The sequence below is a fragment of the Pyxicephalus adspersus genome, chromosome 2 (genome assembly GCF_032062135.1).
Source record: "Pyxicephalus adspersus chromosome 2, UCB_Pads_2.0, whole genome shotgun sequence".
Classification (NCBI taxonomy): Eukaryota; Metazoa; Chordata; class Amphibia; order Anura; family Pyxicephalidae; genus Pyxicephalus; species Pyxicephalus adspersus.
In genome coordinates, this window is record NC_092859.1 from 27,458,207 (window position 1) to 27,482,925 (window position 24,719).

Genomic DNA, 24,719 nt, shown 5'->3' on the forward strand with positions numbered 1-24,719 from the left:
AGCACTGTTCATGCATCGTGCACTCCCTTGTCGTTGGAAAGGATCGTGAAAGATCCTTTCCAACGACAAAAATTGGAAGTGTGTACGCAGCTTAAGACTATCATGTTTTCAGGAAGCTATAAACAGCACCCACACCAGCCATGATTTGCCAGCATTGAAAGAAAAAAAGCCAGCTGAGGAATAAGGCAAAACATAATTAGAATAAACTTCTCTTTACCAGTAGATTTCATGGGGGCAGTCATACTTTATTTGAATTCTTGGCATATTTGTCTTCCCCCGTGTTGTCTTTTAGAGGATTGTTAATGTAAGAAGCAGCATTAGGATCTCATTCACAGCTTTTCCTGCACCTCCAGTGGGAGTGGTGGTGTGTCACATAATAGACACAGTGGTCTTCTATAGACGTTATATAGGAGGAGGTGATAAATAAGAATGAGGGGGGGAAAACTCTTTTAGTGGTCACATATAAAATGCTGGAGGATAATGTTATTGGGATGTGTGGTATTATGTGTACATATGTAGTGTGCTCTTTACTGAATGGAATTGCCCCATAAAATAGCTGTACGTGACACTTGGCAGGGCTGCAGATCTGCATGGTAAATGGACTCTTGTAGAACAGAACTGACATGACTAAAGCTGAGTACATACTTTCAATTATTGTCACCCGCAGTGAATGTTAATGATTGTTTAGGCCTATGGTTTGGTAATAAGGACAGGTGAGTGTTTTTTAAAAACTGTGATCAGGAAGGTAGGGTTGTTTGATTTCCGAAAAGACATCGCCAGAACCTTCTGCAATATATGGCCTGAATGCAACTTTTTGAAAATAGGGTTTAGTTTCACTTAAACATCTACAGTCATGTGTTTATTTTAATAGCCAACACAAAAATTCAATTTGTCTTTCTTGCAACCCTGACAATTATAAGTTAGTGTAACTACAACTAATATTCTTTCCGTTTGTATGGAGTGTGGAAAGGTTAGAGCTGCTGTCAGGTTTTGTTTTTATTCACTGGGGAGATTTTCTATTACTTCCTGTTTCTGTGACAACAACGTATCATAAATCTCTTGAGATTTTATTTCTGCCTTTGTCCCTATACACATTGTGATTCATTTTATGGGCTGCTCACAAAGCAAGTACATTTCTTTGCAAAGGATTTTTTACTTAAGTGAATGAAAGTCAGCTGACTTTTACCATTCCAAGTTCTTTATTTCTATGCATGTGACTGGGTAACCTTTGCATTAATAAACTATTCACCTTTGCAAATTCATAATTATCCTTGGTAAGAGCAAAGCCTAAATTCTTTTAGCAAATCAGCCCAAACCTTATCAAAACAGAAAGTGAGGGTAACTCTCCTTTCAAACTAATTAAGCAAGTGTTTAATGTACAGCGCTAATATGTTGGTGCTATATAAATCCTTTTTAATAATAATATTATTAATAATAATTAATAATAATTAAAGTGTACTGCAACATCCATATTTACACAGCATAAGTAGGTAAGCATACCCTGTGGCATCTACTAAATTATTGCAATGTCTAAAGGTAGAGGGTTAATATTATTTTTTGTTGATAATGGATTTTTGGTTTTAAGCCCTTAGATAGCAGTCAGGTATATGAAGCGACAGACAACGCAGGCGGCAGATCTGACTGTTCTGAAAAGTTTGTTTTGGTGCTGAGGACTCTTCAGTTATTTTACCGCTATCTACCAGTCTGATTATCTAAACAGACACAGCTGGGAAAACACAGGACTGGAGTGCTGGAATTGTTTTCCTGAGTGTAGGAGTACCCTGTGATGACATCACTCCGCCGCTCAGACAAGCGATTAGTTATTCGAGAGGTGACAAGGGAAGCTGAGATTGGGACATCGGAGTCATTATCATACTCCTGTTCCCGCTTTGAAAATATTTATCTGGGTGCTGATCTGTCTGTGGAGTTATGGGCCAAGACAAGCAAAGCACAAAGCATTTGTCAAGTGGAAAAATACTCTATTAGAAATCAGGCGCGCGCAGTATTTGGGAGGTGGTAGGCGGTCATAACAGGAATTGTGCGTCACCAACCACTGACCGCACTCTTATCATTCCTATTTCTTTAGGTTTCTTGACCCTGTTTTGATTCATCTGTTGGTGCACTGTCCTTTCTGTAATGTTTTCCTGTGCCTGGAACTAAAACAGGATACAAATCCCACCTAAGTGGACACTCTCCCCTTTTTGAGCTAGATATTATCATCCTAAATGCCATAAGTTCCTCTCATTATATACATAATACTTCCTTTTATCTATAAAATTCTGCATACTTTCAAAGAAGCGTAACACACAGTAATGACAATACTTGATGATTCTGCCAGTCCCCTTCACTAAGGGACCCCTTCCTGTCCCTTCCTGGAAATATATGCCAGTGTGGTCAGTAAGCATGCCGGTGTTCCATCATATTTTGCTACCTGTAAGATGTTGCTACTTGGAACATAAGGATCCCGGAATGTTAAGGTTTGGTTTAGGTTTCTAGGTAGGTTAGGGATTGTGCAACGGTAGTTAAGGTTAAGCACCAAGGAATTGGGGAGGGTTCAAAATAGCCACTGGGTCGGTGGGTTAGGAGTAGGCACCACACAGGGGGTTAGGTTTAGATACTGGGGAGAAGGGGGGTTTACCTTAACTACCTGGAAGGAAAGGATTAAAATATATCAGGAGCAAAAAGGGTGGAGTTCACTAAAAGGGGTTAGGAATAAGCACCACTATGAACTCAAAACTGAAGGTAGCAAAATCTGACAAAGAAGAAAACTCTGATAGAAATGGCTTTCTCCTTGAGCATGAGGGTGCTGAGCCTACACAAGGCATGTAGGCCTCATAGACAGTATCCTGTTCACCCCACTCACAAGGCACCACAGCTTGAAGGATATATGCTGTAGGCAGGGGGTAACCTTTAAATACCAGCCTACAGTCCATGGAGTGAATCCTGCGATCTATACCATCGGCCTAAGCTGCTAATCGTCACTGATAGTCACCAATCCCAACTCATCAGGGCCTGAGGGTGCTATATGGTATAGAGGCCACATGACCACATACTAAATATTCCTGTAGATGTGGATTGGCATTTAGGGTTGATAAATTTGGCAACCCTATCAAATGTTATTGCTGTCTCTGTTCCTGCTCTGGAGATTCACCATCTTGTTTTTGTCTTTTTGTCATTTGTCTTCTCCCCTTATAATCAAAGTACAAGAATAAAAAAAATACGTGGGGACTTTTTAGGTACTACAAAAAGCACAGTTTATAACGAATAGTTTATTTATAGTGAATAAATTAAATTGTTTATTTACAAACAACCTACAATTATATAATGCCATTGGTAATCCAGTACATAGCCTTCCATGTGAGATAGGGAGGAAGTAACAGTTATCTAACCTATATAAACACCAAAATATTACATTTGCCCATAATAATATCTCAACACTCCCTTAGCTTCCTCAGTAGTGGAGGACAATTGAAGATTGATTTATCAGATGGGACCAATGCCTTGCTCTGGAATATATAGATAGCATAACACTGCAGGTGCCGGGTGTCTGAGTATGCCTTGTCACTCTGTAACCTGTAACTACTCTGTAACTTTCTTCTAAGATAAATCAGTGAAAGGTTTTACTACAAAGTCATCCTGTCAACTTTCATGTGTTAAAAGATGTGTTAATGGCTTCCGTTATTGAATACCCCCTCCCCATTGCTGAGACAAAATTTAGCACTTTAGCACCCTTTCACCAGCTGTGAACTAGTTCAACAGCAAAGAATGAATGTCTTGCCATTACTTCAATTACTTCCACTCTCCATGATATCAGTGAGATGTGTTGGAGAAAAGCTGTAATGTCTTCTTTAATACTCCCACTAATGAAGAACCTGGGAGTTCACCTGCCATCCCAGGGTCTGGAGGCCATCAGGAGAGTGATTATTTTTTGGAACCTGGAAGAGGGTTCTGCACTGCCAAGAAATTTTACATCACATAATCTCGGAAGGATATAGCCATTAATTTTTATTATTACTAATAAATGTAGATACTATGTAATTATATGTAAGAAAGGTTGGCTATATATATATATATATATATATAAATGACAGTTTCACAACAATGGAGATTTTTTGATGGTAAGTACTCCCAAATACCATGTTGTATTAGCAATAGCGCAACATAAAATCAACCTACAGAAAAATGTTTATCAAACACACTGGCCATAGATTGCCTGGAAAGCTGATTAAGAAAGATTATAAATATATTTAATAACAAAACCAGTGCAGTCAATGGCTATGAGTCTGTCGTACGAGTAATAGTTAGTCACCCACACTGATAAGTCATTGTAAATTTTCACAAAACCGTCATTGTATCCTCCCTAGACAGGCCTACAAAGATGATGGCTTCCCCCATAGTTCCCATTATTTAAAAAGGGGTAAGGAAAGGACATTATGATAATTGTATATAATATATATTGTATGCTCACAGACATTGCAGGGTGCAAGTTGTGAAAACTTTTAAAACGTTAAGCTTAAGTTTAGTAAAGTATTTTATTAAATTCCCCACTTCCCTCTGTGCCTTCCTTTTATCTGTTCAAAAATATAAAATAACCTTTCTCAGACGTATTCAGATCCTACAATTAGGAGGAAGGGTGGATGAACAGAGGGATCTGTGCTCTGCAGTGACATAGGCATACCCTACTGAGGTGCTGAGTTAGGGCTCAAAGGGACAACTGATAGGGTGATGTTCATCCTCAATATGTATTCTGCAATGTTCAATAGCTAAACAAATTTCAAAGTGTAGTTGTGCAGTGAATTCTTCATATTACGGGTTTTTATCTAATGGCAAAACAAACCAGATCAGAACCTGGACATAGTGGATGGGTACAGGAATTAGGATTCACCTGGAGCCCTTTGTTTGCTATTTATCTAGAGGTTACCCAAAAACCATAAAATAAAGGGCAGATTTGCACTTAAAAAGTAGGATGAGGACTGTTGTCAAAAATGTTTTGGTAGGATCATCAGTTAAAAATAAAGGAAAAAAAAGCCTGATAAAAAAAAAATCTAAGGACTGGCAAGCTGCAAAGTATTACACTATTTTGGGTTTAGATTGATTTTCAGCAAAGACAAAAAAAGTACATTCTCTGCTAAATGTATCAAACTATATTCCATTTTTTCATTCTGCTCTGCTAAAGCTAGCAATGGAAACTTAAATTATCTCATGAACACCTGGCCTAGTAGCCCATGTCACGCTAATGGTTACACGTCGTTTCACTCAGGTTAGAAAATATGAGATAGCTCAGTCAAGTTGTTGGGAAAATGAGTATTTTAAATCCGCTATGTCATTTATAAATTACTAGGGGCAAAATGTACTAATCCTACAGTGGTAAAGTTTCTTTGCAGCGAGGACAATTTAATCCGCAGACTCGACTGATGGAGACATCATGTTCCCTCGCTGGTAGAACAAAATGTGTATTACTAGTCATAGAGACGGTCCATTGGGAACTCAGGAGTTCTTGTTGTCTATTCCACGAATAATATGCTTTTATAAATCTGCAAGTTTGTTTTCCAGAAATGTATTATTTGCATCTCAGCATTGTTAGGAACAGAATTGACGAAATGTCGCTATGACTTAAACTGGACCTAATTTTGAAGGTTCTGTCTATTTGGATATGACAATTTGATGCAGCTTTTGCAGCTGTAACAGGGTGGCTATCTGGAGGAACCACTCAATGTACTCAACAGAGAAATAATAAAGCCTATCAGAGGATAGCAAAAGTGGGTTGTAAGGCCAATCCACCACTTGCTCAGTAAACAAAGTTAATAAGATCCAACCTTTCGTATTTCAATCTACAGTCGTTACATTTTCTGAAACAAAAAATTCAAATGTTGGTTGCATCCATATGAACAAAAAAGATTTGTACATTTTCTGTACCTTGTATTTCTGCTCATTAGATGGCTTTACTCGCCAACAATCCCAAAAGTCTCTAATACAATTATTTTTAAAGTTTTTGTTACCCAACGGTTGAAATATTTTGAGTTGGAGGTTTAGTACTCAAGAAAAATACTTAACCTCAGTTTTCAAAGTAAGATTAAAATAATCATATCGTCTTTTAGTTGTAATACAAAAATTGACATTTGTACACCAATATTCATACATCAGTAGCATGCCTTGCCTTACCTTGCCCATCCCAGCATGAGCGTGGCCCATTTTCACCACCACTGGAAAACTTGGCGTTGTTAGCTGTAAAGAAATACAAGACAGTTAGGACGATTGTAAGCTGATTCAGTGACTATTATTACAGTATCAGTACTAATATCATTATGAACTTTACAAACGTTAATAAGCTCTCCTTTTTATGCCTGTCAAATATGCAATTTAGGTTTTTATTACGTCCATTTCATAAGTACAAAAAATAGTGGTTGCCTAATTTAATGAGCTGATAAATTGTGCTGCACTCTTATCAGTTACATTGTTACTGACATGGGGAGGGCTGGAGTTATTATGTAGTCCTAACACACTTACTGTCCTAAACTCCTCCATGTCATCATAGGACAGAACATGTCTTACTGGCAGAGTGAAAATAATGTTCAATGCAAGCCTAAAAAAAAGAAAGGAAGTTTGGCCATCACAAGACTGCAATATATTACATTTTTGTTCTGGGTTTCAATATTGAGCATACAAGGAATTTATATTACAAAGTTTGAGCAACTGCATGTTTATTTTACACAACAATAGCAGATGACCAAAGTTTATGAAAGTTGTTTGAAATTGAATGAGACGTGCTTTACATGCATTGTGCTTTGACCCTGAGCCCTGAAGTTTGTACACTAATTGAATAATGACGATTGAAAACCACAAATAAAACATATGATTCAAGGGGAAAATATTATTATTGTTTTTATTTCTGACATTATTACTCTGCACTTATTTCCTGATGATGTGTGATGTAACCATCAGGTTCTCTCTGCATTTACCGGGGCTCTGAATCTAATGACTGCCAACTTTCTGAAAGGAGGATTGTTCTCTTATGATTTTGGACACCTTAACGATATCTAAAGCCAAACAAGTTTTAAACATTTCTAGTTTCAGATAAATATTTACATTTTGGGTGGAAAATGCTTTTTTTGGTGGGACTGATATGGTTTAGATTAATGGCAATGTTTAATGATCATACGTTGAGGCAAAACCCACTAGGTTGGCCACCATGATGTTAGGTTATGGTTCAATGATTTTGAAGGGTGATGAATAAAAACAAAAATTAAATAAATAAAAATACATACATAAAAAAACAGTGATCTTAACATATCTGCCATGTGTGCACATTCCCTTAATGTTTTGTCTCCTATTAAATGCACTAAACATACTTGATGATCTGCAAAAAAGCCAATGGATAACGTAATATGTTATCTGCCCCAAGCTGTGTTTTAAGCCTTACCCAGAGTTTTTCAAAGAACTACAGAAGGGTATATATAGCCCTTTTCTAGGGTAAAGTGTTTCTAACAGCATCAGTAGAGGGAAATTAAGAAAAGATCCTAAATAATATTTTTTGGGGTAAGCCTGGGTCAATGGCTAGGTTGGGGTAAACTTCAAGGGTTACCGTAAAGTTGGGTTGGGTTTTAGGATTTGGTTATAAGTCATAGTCACTATTAGCAATTGTATTCAGGTGTATTTCTACCTATGTAAATGTCAGAGCTAAATACATATCAGTGACAAATATGTAATTGTGTTTAATTACAAGAAGTTGGTCAAGTGGAGTTGTTTTGCAATGTCGAAGATGTGTCACCATTCATCCAAGTGACTTTCTCAGTTCCTCTTGGATAAATAGTGAAACGTCTTCTTAGTTACAAAACAAGTTTGGTCAGATGAGACTAATAAGTACTAGTCATACCATGACCTGGGCAAATAAAAACCTTCACAGATGTAGTTGGGTACAATAACTTTGATTTAAATCAATTACATCAATGCTCTCATGCTAGTTTTCAGCGGTAGAAAGTCGTGCCCAAATTCAAAGTTTCCCGCAATCAGGGTAAAACTGAATTTAGTTATGTAAATAACAAAGAATAAATCCACAACCTTTCATTCTTCTCATCTTTTCATTAAACATTCAACATCTGCCTTTACACGATCAATGTCCATGTCACTCACAACTTGCTTTGGTGCAAAACATTACAAACTACAGCCTAGGGGCTGATGTGGCCATTTGGAATATGTGATGTGGTTCTTTGGACCCCTTCCGACAAAAGTCTATTTCTTAAAAAGGAGCTTTGAATAAAATATATATAATATTTAGACTGGGCTCTAGTAGGTATTGTGTTCATTTCACACTTGTCTTGTCTATTTTTGCTTTTTGTGTCCTATTAGAATGGTTGGAGCAAGGAAAATCAATTTTAAGGACTTGTAGGGAGCACAAATGTCGCCATATTCTTTTGTAAAGGGGATGTAATGCTTTTGATCTGCAGCAGTTTCATATCTATCTAGTATTCATATCTATATCTAGTAATATATCTCCAAAGCATGTCCCAAGTCTGCAGCATCTTCTCCTATATGATTGCAGTCTTTGATAATCTCCTGTAGCTCACTGTCTCAATAAATGCATAAGTACTTATTATTATGTTTGGACCTTTGGTGGGGTCAGGGTCCACACATAAGGCCCCCTGTGACAATAAAAATGACCACCGTTTACCTATACCATGACCCGGATGAACTAGAACCTTCATTGACATACCTAACAATCCCATATCATTCTAACAGCATTTTGTAGAAGGCAGTTTGCCCTATAAAACCTGATTATAATCTTTCAAGGGGACACATCAGGCAGTTACGCATACATTGTGATGTTACACACAGCTCTCCAACAAATGCAGTTATTGTAAACATGTGTTCCTGCTGTGAGATGACCCTCTTTCCGTACACGTCCTTACTCTCCAGGCTGACTTGCCAGGTTGTTAAAGACACCGTTATGGTTTTATGGTGATCTGACAGTTCCAGCCATAAAAGTCAGAGAGTTACATAGTGGAAAATTTAATTTTTTGCTGGCATGTACATTTTCCCAAGCTTGTATACATACCTGTCACTTAGAGCAGAAATTACGTCATGTTATTTATTATTCCACATATTATTTAACATTCATGTAAGATTAAGTTTCTGAAACTGCAAAAGACATTTCCACTCCCCATCTTTATCAGTGTGTAAGGAATAACAAGCAGCTGGCTATTCTTCTCATTTATTGTTATTGTTTTTAATAATGTTAAAAATAATAAACAGGATTTATATAGGGCCAACATATTACACAGCGCTGTACATTAAATAGGGGTTACAAATAGACGAATACAGACAGTTAGTTACACAGGACGAGAGGACCCTGTACCAAAGAGCTTACAATCTAGGAGGTGGGGGAAGTAACACACAATAGGAGGGGAGATATGTAGTTGTGGGAAGTAGTGACGGTTTAAAAAGACAGAAGATTTTAATTTTTATAATTAATTTTTATAATATTAACATTTATAATAATTTTAGAAAATGTGTTGCATGTTTTAAAGTGTACCTGAGCTTATACAGTGTTTTCCAAATAAAAATGTATGAAAGTTGTGAACAGGAAGCTAAGGCTGGAATCACTGCACATACACAGGGATAGGAACAGACTTACAGCCATGATGGATTGTTTTTCAACTAAAAGAGGAGATTGGATTTGATTAAGGTGAGATTATAACTCCTGTAAATTATTTTATTTTAGCATGTGTCCCACTGTGGATGTTTCAAATCACTTCCTCTCCAAGAGATACAACATAGAATGAAAGACAGAAAGAATAGGTGTCCTGTCTATTTCAGTCCTAATGACAAATATTAGACTTCTTATAACTTTTTGTCTGTTTCTGTCCATGACAAATACAGAGGATGAATTTCAACAGAATTAGCCCAGGAAAGCCTAACAGGAGCTTTAACCCTTCCATAATCTTCCACTAAAAATGGAGATAAACCATGAGACAGTGGACCTGATTTATTAAAGCTCTCCAAGGCTGGAGAAGATACACTTTGATCAGGTAACTTGGGTGATCCAGCAAACCTCAAATGGATTTCCTAAAAGTAATTTGCTATTTGTTAGCAAATGTTTTCAATCTTGGACCAGATCCATTCCAGGTTTGGTGGATCACCTAGGGCCACTGATGAAAGTGTGGCCCTCTTCAGCCTAGGAGATCAAAAATCAGTAAATCAGGCCCATTATCTAATAGACTGCAGATCTCAGATACCATAAACAACTGCTGAGTGCTCAGACTGATCACCAAGGTTCTGGCTACAAGAAAGGAGATGATGCTGCCTGGTCCTCTTTCATCCACGAGGAACCCAAGCTGACCACTAGTACAAATAATGACCAACAAACAAGGCCTCTCATATACACAAGAGCCTTTACAATCTTTATGAAAGCTTTTGTTTTTTTTCAACTGGTTTTAATAAAACTTTCAAGATCTATCTCTAGAAAAATCTTAATGATTGCCAATGACTGGGCCAGCCCTGCAGATGTAGATCTTCCATTGATATCGTTCCACCGGTCATCCCAAACAGCGACATTCCAAAGAGACTAATTCATGTCCTGTTTGCAGAGTAACACTTCTCCCACTCGTTGTTCATCTATGAAATTTAGAGAAATGTCTAGCCCTGAGGCTAACGAGGAACATCAGTCATATGGAGCTGGTTAAACCTACTAAACAAAGGAAAATTAAACAATGGGTGTGAAGAAAACATCAAGTTTTTCATTGTTTCTGTAAGTGAATGTTTAAGTCATCTCAGCTGAACCATAAAAAGAGAGACCACTTTTTAGAACTAATTATATTTGAAAAAATTTTTTTGCAGATGTGGGATAAAAGTTCATCACCTTTGCACTTGCAAGAGGTTTTCTCCATTTTACCTAAATGACATCTATATATTCAATAATAAAATCTGTTTTTGTCCCAATGCACACTTAAAGTACCATAAAAATGCACCTGTGATATAGTGCACAGCAATGCACAGATATTAATTGCTCAGTTGTGGTGAGTTACATTGCCAATGATAGTGCACATGTGTCAAATCCATTGTTTGGTGTGTCTGTCATTGCTGTGTCTTAGCGCAGGGTGTGAAGGGTGACACAAGTAACTGACACTCCCGGTACTGTCAAATGTTAAAGAGACTGGCACAGACCGCAGTCCTTAAATGTGCCAGCATTAGCTACTTTTTTTGGTTAACAATATTTATTGCTTTACCATCTCTAACAAATTCGATTAAGAATTGTGAAAGGGATTTGTTTCTATACAAGTTTCAATATTGCCCTTTTATTAAAAAAAAAATTATAAAAAGGCCTTGAACTTTAATCTTTCTGCTTTTACTACAAGCTGCCAATTAATAAAGTCAACACAGATTACATTTCAGTTTCACAGAATTTATCTGATGCGAGGGTTTACAATGTCACAGATGCAAGCCATCCGCTCAGCCATAGAACGCCAACACTGTATGGAATGTTTCATTTTTTTCCAGTGAAGAGTGACACAGACATCAATGTGTCTATCACAATGATTATCCTCACCCTGAATTCAAGCTTATCAAGCTGATACAATCAGATACAAGGCAATTGGGAAGTGTTAATAAACCGTTGCCCAAACAACAGGCGTTAATCACAATTATTCATCAGATGGTGATTTCAGCAGACAAGAAAAGTCAAGTGTGAAAGTTGACATTCTCTGACTTTTGTAATTATCTTTTGTCTACTTAGTCATAGACCGCGAACAAGTATACAGGTCAGGGGTCCTGCATGCTTGCTTAGGGTCAGTGAGAACAGTTTATGTAGTCATTTCCCAATCAGTTTTTTCCTGAAAAGTGACTTTCATGCTGGAGGATAATGAAGCTTAATTTTAATCTTGTCTTTGGAGAAGTGACAGGTTCTCCTAATAAGTCATTCCTCTCCCTTCCACCCACTGACACCTAAGGCTCTATTTATAAACCAAGGAACCTGACATTCCCTCAGGAGAATCTTCCAGGTCCATGTTTTAATGGCAGTAATTGATGAGGGATTGTCAGATTTGCTGTTTCCTAAATAGAGCCCCTTAAGTATATTTCTGGGTAAAATAAAAAAAATTACACTAGAATTAACAGAGCAGTATTTGGTTTTCCAAGTCCCCCATAATGTAGATTTATTGTATTTTGATCCTAAAGTAAATTTATTTACTTCCTTTACCAAGTTCTTCTCAAAAGCACTAAATGGCAGTTCACAGATCCCACCCCCACGGTTCATTCCAACCTCTTTGAAACCATGGGGAGAAAGTAACCGCCACTCACACAGTTGCCTTCTAGATGGCCAAATGACTTCCTCAAATCATGTAACTTGTGTCTAATGTTTCTTTTATTTTTCTTCAGGGAAAAAAAAGAAGAAAGATGTTTTATTTTATAAACATGGTTTATAATATTACCTTTTATAAATTTTCCATCAATGAGTACCTTTGAAAATTTCCCCTACATAATACTTCAATACTTCTGCATAAATGGGGCTATTTCAAAAATAAAATTTGCAATAAGAAAAAACATTTTTGTGCAAATGTACAATACAATGCACACCAATTCATGCTGATGTTTTTATTTTTTTTTAAAGGGTCCACAGCCTGAGCATATATATTTATATATATATAGATAGATTGATAAAATTAATGTACAGCACTGCGTAATATGTTGTCTCTATATAAACCCTGTTTATTAATAATAATATTATTTAATAATAACATTGATAGTAATATTATAGAAATAAATACATTCTCTTCTCGGACTCAATTCAGATTCCCAACGTTTGGAAGTTTGGAGAATTTCAAATGTTCAAAAGCAAAGAACTACAGCTTGATGAACTTGGTAAAGACCAATCAAATAAAACAAAGGTTGTGCAGAACCCAGAACTGTAGAAGTCCCACCAAAACGGTCCCAGAGAGAAAGTAGAAACTATCTTGGACACTAGCTTGAAAAAAGCAGAATTTAAAAAATGTGCACTATACTGAAGCAGGTCCAAGTAGCTCAAAAAAAAATAATTTAAACAATTTTTTTTTTGTTGGTGCTGGGGCTGGGGGGGGGGGGGGGGGGGGGCTTGCCTGAGCAGGAATTTTCAGAACTGAAAAACTGCACAAGTGTAAACAGATCCTAATGCAATTCAGTAAAATCTCCCATTGTTTTCATCACGTTAGAAAACCATAAGACAATTTCCTATGTAATTCTAGAGAGTTTATCCATCAACGTTTCCTGTAGCTGCCATTGGATGATGAGTAATCTCAGGAAGGAGGGCAATTTATATAACGTGGGAGAAGTCAGACCTGGGCTAATTGGGGCACCTTTCTGTGTCTCCGTGCCTGTTCCCGTATCAGGATAGGTTCACACCGGAGACAACACTCAAAGATTTTCTCAAGGAAAAATAATCTGAAAATGCCACACAGCAATTTTAAGAGCATTTCATTCAACACTCTGGATGCTGCAGGTCACAGAGATGACTTAAGGACCTCTAGGTTGTGTGAATTTCACAATATACTTCATGTAAATCCTCACTAAATGACATTTAGTTTGATAAAGCACCACGTTTCACAACTATTTTTTAATAAAATACCTATTCTCACATTTCTTTGTCTATACTTGCATCTATGGCTGCTTGTGGTCTTTTTGTTGCTACGTCTATCCTCCTCCAGTGATGGCCCAAGGGAATTTTCATGGAGGTTATTTTTATGACAACAGTGTGTAAAAAGTGTTGTAATAGATCATTTTAGTCTTCACTGGGGGAGTGTGCACCCTAGGTGATAATAAAAGGCCATTGGACACTATACCGTCTATTTGTATTGTATAACTGTTGCTAGCCAGGTATAATGGTCACTTCTTTATAAAAAAAATTTTTTAAAGGATTAGTCCAATAATTGTGATATTTTAGTTTCTGGTAATTTCGGGAAAGATAAACCCCAGAATAGTTTGTTGATTTAGGGAGTATCGGATGTTCCATTTAATGTTCAAATAATTAATACAGATCTGCATTCATGGTAAATCTGCTGGACATTTACTTTTACCATAACTTCCAGTTATAAATTTCATTTTCATTTGCTTGGTTTTGATTTCCCAGGTTGGTGAGAGGTTTCCCCTAAACCCTAACCTGTAAAGTTTGTCAACTGTTGAATTTAATAGAAAAGGGATATTACCAGGGACAGAAGTTTCCGAAGGAAAAGTTTACTAACCTCGGACTTTCCCAGGAAGTCATGGACAATTGCCAACTTTGATAAGAGATATTTGTTATTGAAGTCCATTACATCAAACACCGGATCAACAATGAAGAACTATGTCACTGACTCAGATGAATACAATTAGCTATGCTGATAAAGAAATAACTTATTTTGGTTGTCCAACCCTGCAGTGTGAAATTTGTCTTCCATCATTGGAGTCACCAATGAGAGAATATGGAAGTTTCTATTGCTGACCTCTCATGAACCTGCTGTATTGGCTGCAATAAATTGTGGGCAAAGATGCTGGGCAATATACAATGTTTGGTGGAAGCAAGTCATCTCACCTTTCTAAACACCGTTGTTCTTAGACCTGTGTGAGGATGAATATTGATTCAGTTTTGGAATTGTGCCAGGATAAATAATTTCCCACTGCCAAAAAAAAAAAAAAAAATACACCCTGCCTGCTGAGACAATGAACAGACCAGCTAATGCTAATGGCAGATAATTGTCACATGGGTCGCTAAACTCTACAATATGTGTAAGATGTAATGAGTTTTGGAGGAAATGTGCCTTCACAATGTTACATTTCATGAAAAGCACAGTACACAAATGCAGCCTGTAAATCTTGGTATGTATTTGTCCAACTCATGTGACTTCAGAAAAGTCAATATTTGCCATTGTGAACAGCTAAAATATATGTAGTTTTTGTGTATTTAGCTTTTTGCCTGGAGTTATGATTTATAGCTAAATACACAGACCAAATACATACGAGGGGTTGCTGAGAACTTTTTGGCTTTGCCCCTTTCAGATGAAATAGAAAAATGAGTGTGGGGGCATATGACAGCCTAATATCTTAGTATGTAACTGTGCAAATTTCAGGTTTTTGCAATTCTTAAAACTGTTTTTTCTGTTAGTGAGAAGCTGTGATGGCAGAGGCACAAGCAAGTTTCATGTCGTGGGAGTTACGGGCCGTCATGAAGTTTTTGTTTCTCCAGGGAAAGTCAGCAAAGGACAATCACACTGATATGTCACAAACACTAGGTCAGAAGTGTCCTTCCTACAGAACTGTCAAAACCTGGATATCTCGTTGAAGATGAGCCCCGCAGTGGGCGCTCCCCAACCTCAACTGACCCGGCAACATGCGATGGTGTCCATGAGCTGATTATTGAGGACCGGCGGATATCGGCAAAAAAAGCCCAGATACTTGACATCTCACGAGAGCATGTTGGGTTTGTTATCACCACTATCCTAGACATGCACAAGCTTTCAGCGAAGTGGGTGCCGAAATGTTTGAACAGTGATCAGAAGAAGGAACGAGTTGAAGCATCCAAAGCCGTTTTAGCCCATTTTGAAGCTGCACAGGACTTTTTGGCTAGGTTAGTGACTGAGGGTGAAACCTGGCTCCACATCTATGATCCTGAAACCAAGGAACAGTCAAAGGAATGGCGCCACTTTCTGGGACAAAGATGGTATCCCTATCTACCTCAGGGCTCTAGTATCACCGGGCAGTATTATGATAACCTCCTGGACCAGCTGAAGGAATTAGGACGAAACGTCATGGAAAGTTGACCAAAGGGATCCTTTTTTTCAGGACACTGTACCTGCACACAGGTCCAACGTTGTGGCTGCCAAATTGAACACCCTGGGTTTCCAATTGGTCCACCATCCCCCCTACTCACCTGACCTGGCCCCTTTGAACTATAATCTGTTCCAGAATTTGAAGAAACACCTGAGGGGCAACGTTTTGAGGACATTTGTGACGTCAAAGATGCTGCTGAGAGCTGGTTTGTGGCCCAACCAAAGGACTTTTATTTGAACAGTCTAGAAAAGTTGCAACTACGCTGTAGTGCATCAGTCTCAGGGGGGAATATTGTGAATAAATGTGTTATTTCATAACTCTGGCTCTCTTCTTTCTGGGCAATGCCAGAAACTTTTCAGCACCCCCTCGTATGTAGGAGCTGTTTTGTTTCTGCTGCAGATCAGTAAAACCTAATAGTCATTTTCCTTCCCCAGCCTGCGATTGGAAAGTAAAAGGAGTAGCAGAGAGCGGAGCTTACCTGTCCTTTGTTAGACAAATACAGTACTGCAACACTACTGATCAACTCCCTGTGCTGCTTTTCCTTCCCTCATTTTGAGCTCTGTTGTACAGAGATTTCAGGAGGGTAATATCAACTCATAATCAGATGATTACCAAGCTTGTAGTAACATTGATTTTTTTTTAAAAAAAGATGTATTAATACACATTAAAGAGAACTTAAAGCGGACCTAAACCAAAATTTTTTTACTTTACATAAAAGGGTAAAAAAAGGGCCTCCTGGGATGCCTACATCATGCATCCCAGGAGAGCTTGGCTGCTCTTTTTGCACATACCCAATCTGGGGCATTTTTTTCAAGGGGAAAGAGATGCCGATCTTACGCATTCGCAGTGAGATTGTCTCTTTTCTTTTCCACTTTACAGCGGGCTATGTCACCCAATCTTACGCATGGGCAGTGCAAGATCAGATGACATAGCAAGAAGAAGGAAGAAGAAGGTTGAAAATGCAGCCACCAATGCTTGCAGCCACCAATGCTTCCTCTGCACCAGAACGAACAAGAATTTCAGGATGGTGCGGGACCGGATTAAAGGAAGGTCCAGCGCCATTGAGGGATCTTGAGATTGAAGGTAAACGTGACTTTTTTTTTCTTCAATTCTGCTTTAAACATTAAAGCTGTTTGGTGTAAGCACCCCTGGGATTATGATTTGGTTTGTCCCAGTCCCTAAGCTTCAACTGGCATGTCACTGGGGTACTAAGAAAAACAAAAACTGTTTTAGTGAGTGACAGGCTCCATCATATAGGAAATTTTGATTTCCACTTTGATGAGCCTGTAAAGAGGTTTTACACAGGAATGGATACACATCAAATATCAGCTTTCTAAATGTGTTTATTTATAAACAGGTCAGTTCCCAATGCCAAATTAATGCCCGCAAGACATCAGTGTCATCTGCTCGGTGTCAGAAGAAGGGCAGGGGGCCTGGCAGGGAGTACGGCCCAGATGACGCTCCACTCAGGGGCACAGAATATGTAGTTCATGGCCCGGTTCTTCTCTTCTTGGGGCTGCACATCCCAGCTGCTCCCCACCTCCCTCCTCTCTGCTGATGTCCCCGGAACAGGACACACACAATGCAGCGAACAGTGGCATAGCCATCTAACATATGGTGAGCGGATATACAGCTATGATGCTAAAATTAGACTGCTGCCTTAAAATGTAAAAACTGCAGTCAGCCACACGCTCCATCACGGTTCATAAAGTGAACCTGTCACAAGTCACAAACCTTTGTTAGGTTGGCATCCCAACTGCCATTTATAATAAAATTAAAACAAGACTCATCTATGTGATCTGGATGGCTAGTGTATAATTTGTATGACTTACTGTTTTTGTAGAGATTATAATATTACAATTAATTACACACCACTGAGGATCAGTGCTAGGAAAATGCAGGATCTGTTGTAGTGGCAATATGTAGGAAATGTCACTAAAGTACGATTTTTCTGGTCTTTGGTTAAGAAATAAAAATATATATTTTGAAAAAAGTGTACAGAATACCTTGAAGTACAACTATGGCCTCGATAAAAGTATAATGTGCTGTAGCACTTCAATATAGGTGCATCTGGACTGTTCTCTTTAGTTCTCCTGAGGAGCCTCACAAATACCTCTTAATTCTGACAGTGAAGTCAGGCTTATACGGCTTCCTGTGATATGGTGACAATGGTGCTGCACTGCTTTAGAAATCAGAGCAGAGATGCCGCTCTCAAGTAGGTTGGGGCTGCTTGCTCTACAGTTAGATAAGATGTTGCAGGGGCCATGGCTATCATAATTGTCAATGCTGGTCCACAATCCTTCAGGAGACATGGTCATACCCAGTCCTGCCCACTTTCTGGGTTGGCAGCATTGCTGCTGTTACTAAAACCCTCCCACTTTGATCTGCAGTATCTGGGAGGGGGAGTGTTTGCAACACAAATGAAAAAGCTTTGGCTGACCTAAATGAAGTAACATAACTTTTGCTTTTTTTTATTAATCGACCAGACTAACCAGCCTGAACCTTTTGGAAATAAATGGCTATTACAGTACAAAAGTCATAAATCATAGCAAGTGAGAGATCCAAAAAGAATAGAGCTATGCTAAAAGAACAAGCAGAGGCATTGGTTACTAATATAATGTGCTAACTTTTGATGGGTGGTGAGGTTAAGGTGCAGTTATCACTTCCTTACTCTCATAAACCACGTCCGCGTATGAAATGTTACATGTCTGAGCCATATGTGACATCTAACCCGTGGCTGTCTATTGATAATGAATGGGGGTATCAATGGTTCAGCACCACCGGCTGTTGCCAGAAATGAAATGATGAAATATCGGTTCAGTAATAACAAGCGCAGCAATTGGGGTGGCTGGGTAGCTAGCACAGTGACAACTTTCAGGAGCTGCCTGAAAACTGCTGTTCCCACCACCCATCCAAACTTAGACTTACTGCCTTTATATGTGAGCTTAAAATTATGAACGAAATTGAAAGATTTATTTTCCACTTTTGTGCAAAATCATGCAGTTCCCGAAAATGAAAGTGTAGTCAAGAAATTGTGGTTTTTAAAGCTGTCCACTAACTTTTTCACTTCATTGTAGTTCCTAAACATAGCATTGTCCCCAAAAATGCTGGTGGCAATGAGGGGTCAGAGAGAACCTGTGGTGGGTAAAACCATTTAAAAAAAAGTTGTTTTTCTTTAAAACAAAGTTAAAGTCAGGAAAGTCATAATGTTATAGTGAGGAAAACATGTTTTTACTGAAATTTCATGGTGAAAATGTGCCAAATTTTTTTTTATTTTAATAAATTTTTATTTAGAATTTTACATGTACAACAAATAAACAAATGGGTAAAGACAATTGAAAAAGGGTACAAATAATGAATGGACTTGAATAACATACCGGGAATACAGAGTTAAACAGTTGATAAAACCCTATATAAAACCAGATTAAACAAGCAGAACAGACTCTGTAACAGTGTTTAATACCTGAAGTGACCCATTAATACCTGAAATTTTGTCAAAATTTGTCAGGGGAAGGAATATTAGGGAGGAAAGGAGTGGCATGGGGGGAGTGTGGGGAAGGGGTCCACATCAAGGTGGAATTTGAGCAATCCATGGGTCCCAGGTAAGCTCAAACGCATGAGGGGTATCTTTGACTGTGCATGTGAGTTTATCATTTACTATTATGCAATTAAGATTTTCCGATAGAGGAGCCATCAGTGATTCTACTAGCCAGAAACATATAGTTACAGAATTTTTTTTTTTTGTATTTAGGCATTGGCATCGCAATTTTACTCAAAAGGGCACATTCCAGATTAAGAACTAAGACTAAGAAGGAGGGAGCTTTGTAAAATTGTGGTGAGGAGTAGGGATGAGCGAGAATGCCACTGACATTCTGGGTCCGCGAAATTCGGCAAACCATTTTCTCGGACCCATCGTAAGATCGAGGAATTCATTACAGGATGATTCCCACCACTGCATTCATGAATGCAGCCGTTGTACTCCGTCTATCAGTGTGAGTACCGTGGCAGTGCTCATCAATGAATGCAGCTGTGGGAATCATCACAGGATGATTCCCGAGGCTGCATTCATTCATGATGAGCACAGCCGTGGTACTTCTGTGTTCTTGGATAGAGAATTCCTATCCAAGAACACATACTACAGGGCTGCAAGAGCAATCAGGGGAGAGGAGCTGTCAGCTCCGCTCCCCTAATTGCCCTTGCAGATCCCAAAAAATTTGATCTTGATGGCCGAATTTACACAGGCTGTTCTCACTTACATGTTCGGTAAGCGAGAGCGGCCCGATTTGCCGCGAGATTGAATTTTAAAATCCCGCTCACTCATCTCAAGTGAGGAGGTTAAACATCATTTTCCAGAATTCTTGTGCCACTGAGCAGGACCACCAGATATGTTCCATGTCACCTATTCCTCCACCTCCTCTAAAACAACAGGGAGAGGAGCCAGGGAAACATTTAGCTACCCTAGTTGGGACAAGGTACCATCGTAACATAACCTTATAGTTTATTTCAACCAGATTTAGGTTAGGTGAAACCTTAGAAATATTACGAGCAATCTAGATCCACTTCTCCAAATCCCAAAATTTGTCCTTTTCCCAGGCTGTCATATAGGGTAGCTTGGAGGAGGGGGTCGACAGCGCTGAATAAAGAATTGAAATCTGGCCCGCTGAGTCGCCCAGAGATTTAAAAGTGCTCTCGAATACCGTTTACAATATGGTGGGGGCTTAGAGACATTTTGGAACGTGTAAAAGAACTAAGCTGTGAGTAACTGAAAGCTTCTGAACCTGGTAACTCTTTATTTTGAACCAGGTGGTTGAAGCTAAGAATGTGTCTTCCTGAAATAAGGTCAACTACTCAGAAAAATCCATGACTGTACCACCTGAATGGTGTTTTACCATCCAGACTGGTGTCAGACTGACAATGAATATTGTAGAGAAGGGCACGGAATCCTGGGCCTGAGACAATTAGGTATCCACATATCCACATGAGGGAAGAAATATCTAATTCTGCAAGAGGAGGAGCTTCAGTATCTACCCTCTGGGGTCGCTGACATAATAGTGTAGTACGGGATAATTGAGCATTCTGTGCCACTCTATGGTAGAGCTTGAAGTTGGGCACTCCCAGAACCCCTTGTGATTTGGGGGAGAGCATGGCAAGACGGTTGAGTCTACTTCCTTTACTACCCCATATAAACCCTGGATGACCTTGGATTGGAGCAACTCAGGAGACCTACATGGAATTAGCATGGGAAGAGTTCTAAATAGATATAAAACCCTAGGTAAAACAATCATTTTTACCTACTTAACCAGGATGGGGCAAATTAGACCATCTGGTAAAGTCCGCAAAAAATCTGTTTGAATAGGGGAACATAGTTCAAGGTAAATATTTGCTTAGGGTCAGAGGTGAGTTTGATGCCCAGGTATAGCATGGCCGTTTTCTGCCACTCCAAGTGAAAAAATTGTTTTAGGGAAGTTTCAGTAGCTTGATCTAGATTTATATTCATGGCTATCTACTTGGAGTGGTTAGCCTTTGGACCTGATATAATTGCAAATTGTTTAAAATGTGCACATTTTTGGTAAAATCTTTCTCTACTCATATGATTTTTATAGCAACAACTTTACGAAAATCACCTGATCATCCCCAATGACTGGTACATTTTTTAAAACATGACAGCTGTGGGATAAGGGATGTAACAATGCGAATATCCTCCATGTATATGTGCACAGGTCTTCTCTCTAGCTGTACGCACAGCTGTGCCAAACCTGTGATTAAAGCCAGAGGTTGCAACTGATAAGAAGCCATAAGGTTTCCTGTAGCTCTGTGCGGTACTTTCCACAGGACATTTCAGCAGCCTAAAACTCATGAGTTGCTAGAATTTCTTTTTTTAAACAATGAACACTGAAGGCTGGAATGCCAGAATCAAAAGCCCACGCTCAGATTTTATAGACAGAGACATGTACCCAAATCTTCAGGTTGTCCCCCCCCAGGTCTTCCTTTGTTATATGTAGGGTAGTTACTATTAATTACCATGCTTGTCTGAAGAAAATTAAAATATTAGAATGTAACAAAATCTGCTACAAATTTAGAAACATCTAAATTTGTAGCAATTCCAGCACTGGTATATCCATGTATTTTTTTTTTTTTTACAACTGACTGTCCACAAATTAGTCATAAAAACTTAAATTATTATTTATGAATCCTTATTATATTTTATTTATGAATCCTCCAAACACAATTATGAATCCTTTTTTTTTATAAATCCTCTAATAAAATATTATTTCCCAATTTGGATTTTGCATAATTTTTCAAAATCAAATTTCTAAATACATGGAGTGCTAATTCTCACGCAATGGCCACTCATTGACATAGGAAGCCACACATGTTTTTAGGGTGTACTTTGTTGGTACTTGAGGTGCTTCAGACAAGAGGGTAAAAGTTAAAAAAAGCTTCTAGAAGATTAAAAAAAGGACTGCACACTGTGTACTGCCTCATTTTTTGTCCAAAAAATATATATCTTTGGGAGCAAAACAACCCCACTTACATACCTCTGTCCTGACCCCCTTCTAATAAACCACTGGCAAGAAGTAAAGAAAACTATTTAAGCCCTATTTTACTCACCCCATATACACATATATGGTGTCATATGACACTCCAGTTTTTAGGTATCTTTTGTTCTTTTTGGCTTGTTCCTCTACTGTGTGTTCACATCACTTTCTGCATAACATGGATGTTTTCTATTGGCTGTCAATGGCAGGTCATTTTTGTGAACCAGAATATATAGTGATGGCTATTCTTTCAGAGAGGAAACAGCACTGTCATGGCATTGCTCATTTAGGTGAGTATATCCTAATTAAGATCCTGTGGGTGTTGGATGGGGTTAAAATCTAAAAAATTTAGATTTTTTTCCAAAGACAATTCAAGCTGATTTAAAGTACAAATGAACTTTTTGTTAAGTAGGGACTTTAAAAGAGGCCCTTTCCGAATCAAAGCTCTAGCTAATTATGAAAAGCCCATGCTTCCTGCTGATTGGATAGCTTCGGATCTGACACAGCAAGTTTAGACTTCTGCAGAGGAACCACTGCTTCCACCTTTAGAGCAATGGACAGATGTTTGTTTTAATGCACCTGAAACTTATTTAGGTTATTTTAACTAAAAATTCAAATCAGCTTAAAAAATGTATTTTCTTATGGACCTTTATGTTGTACGTTGTTGATGATGAACCCAAGTACTGTGTGTAATCTGTTTATTAATAAAGTTCCTATCTGATCATCTCCGTGAGGTTAAAATAATCGTCAGGCCTGGATGACCACCGAGCTACGAAGATTCATTTTAGATTAATCGAAGCCTCCTCCAAGGCAGCTTGTGAGCATGATCCGACAGAGACATATGTCCTGGATCTGGCGCTTGGCTCGCGAGAAGCTCCGATCAGACTGGGAAGAAGGATCAACGGCCAAATGAACCATAATGAAAAGCCAAATCATACTGGGAAAATATCTGGGCCAGGATGAAAGAGTGCAGCGGAGGAGAGACACTGCTGTGCTGTATGACTTTGCCTGGCGGGAATCTAGATAAGAGTCAAAAGTGTTCATTTATTAAATAACACATTCCAAAATACAGAAATGTTTGTAATAATGTAATGTATTATTTAGCTACTTATATTACAAGGACAGTCCAGCACAAAATATTTTCTTTTAAAAAATTCAGAGCATGCTTAATTTTCTTTATTCTACCATCAAGTTTTAAATGTATACTGTTGGTGTAAGAAAAGAACATGCAGACTGGTCCGGGCACATGTCCATGCTCCTGTACAAAGCACATCCTTGCCCCCCTGTAGGAGAAGATTTGTGCAGGAGGCTTCTCATACTCCTGTGTGTAGGGCATCCATGGCCAGAGATGTGTGTGAGCCTGCATGCACGCATTTTACAGTTGGTGTCAGGTGGCCCTAATAAAAACCTTAATTTCTTTGCTGACAGATACTCTGCTTTCTATACACCCAATCCAACCTGTGACCAATAATACTTTTTGTTTGCATAGTTGGACATGGACCATGCGCTCTCAAAATCAACTTGTTCTGGAGCTGCTTATATATTACATCATGTAGCGAACATGCCAATGCCTTGACGACCTCGGCCCATTACTCAACCAGCATTACCAACACTCGTGCCCCTGGAACCCCTATGCTTCACCAACTTCAAAATCACAGAGGCCCAAGAGGCAAGAAAGGATGAACTCATAAATAGTCAAATAAAGCACAAATAAAGCCTGCTTAGTAAGAAGAGCTGATACGCAAGCTTTTTATACAGAATACTATCTATCTATCTATCTATCTATCTATCTATCTATCCATCTATCTATCCTTCTTTTGGTAAAGCTGGGTACACATGTGGCACACGACAATATTTGTCGTTGGAAAGGTTCTTTCACAATCCTTTCCAATGACTCACTTTCCAATGATTAATGTCGATGCATGAATGAGTGTTGTACATACAGCACCATTCTACTCTATGCAGAGCGGAGGGGGAGAACGATGGAGCAGCACCCTGCTGCACACTCTCCCCCTTCGCTTCCATTATGATTGTTCGTTGTCCATCGGACGATGGACGACGGGCGCTGTACACACGCCAGTACTTGTCTGATATCGGCCCTGAGCCGATTATCGGACGAGAAGCATTGGATGTGTGTATGTAGCTTACGTCTTCCAGCCTTTTGTTCTCTGGCATTCTAGAACAAGCTAGTATTTGAATAAAAATGCTCTGACTTCTCTTTTTCCAACCCTACTTTATAAATATTATGGCTTATATACATAACACACCCTCCACCCTTTTTCTATATTCCTTTTCTTGGTGGGGCTTCCCTCTAGGAGAATCCATTTCACAGTAGTGAAGAATGTCCTAGAGACAGTTTTAATACTTGTGGTTTCGGAATAAGCTGGTTATACTGCAATCCCCTTTCCATAA

General features: G+C 38.6%; 1 protein-coding gene across 2 annotated transcripts in view; it reads right to left on the reverse strand.

The window, feature by feature from the left end:
* The window catches only part of SYN3 (synapsin III), a 188,161-nt gene that overhangs the window by 21,999 nt on the left and 141,443 nt on the right, over positions 1-24,719 (reverse strand). For both annotated transcript variants that reach the window (XM_072400159.1, XM_072400160.1), the window contains exon 7: positions 6,163-6,225. In XM_072400159.1, coding sequence (XP_072256260.1) covers positions 6,163-6,225 — 63 coding nt within the window. The remainder of the gene's footprint in view (positions 1-6,162; positions 6,226-24,719) is intronic.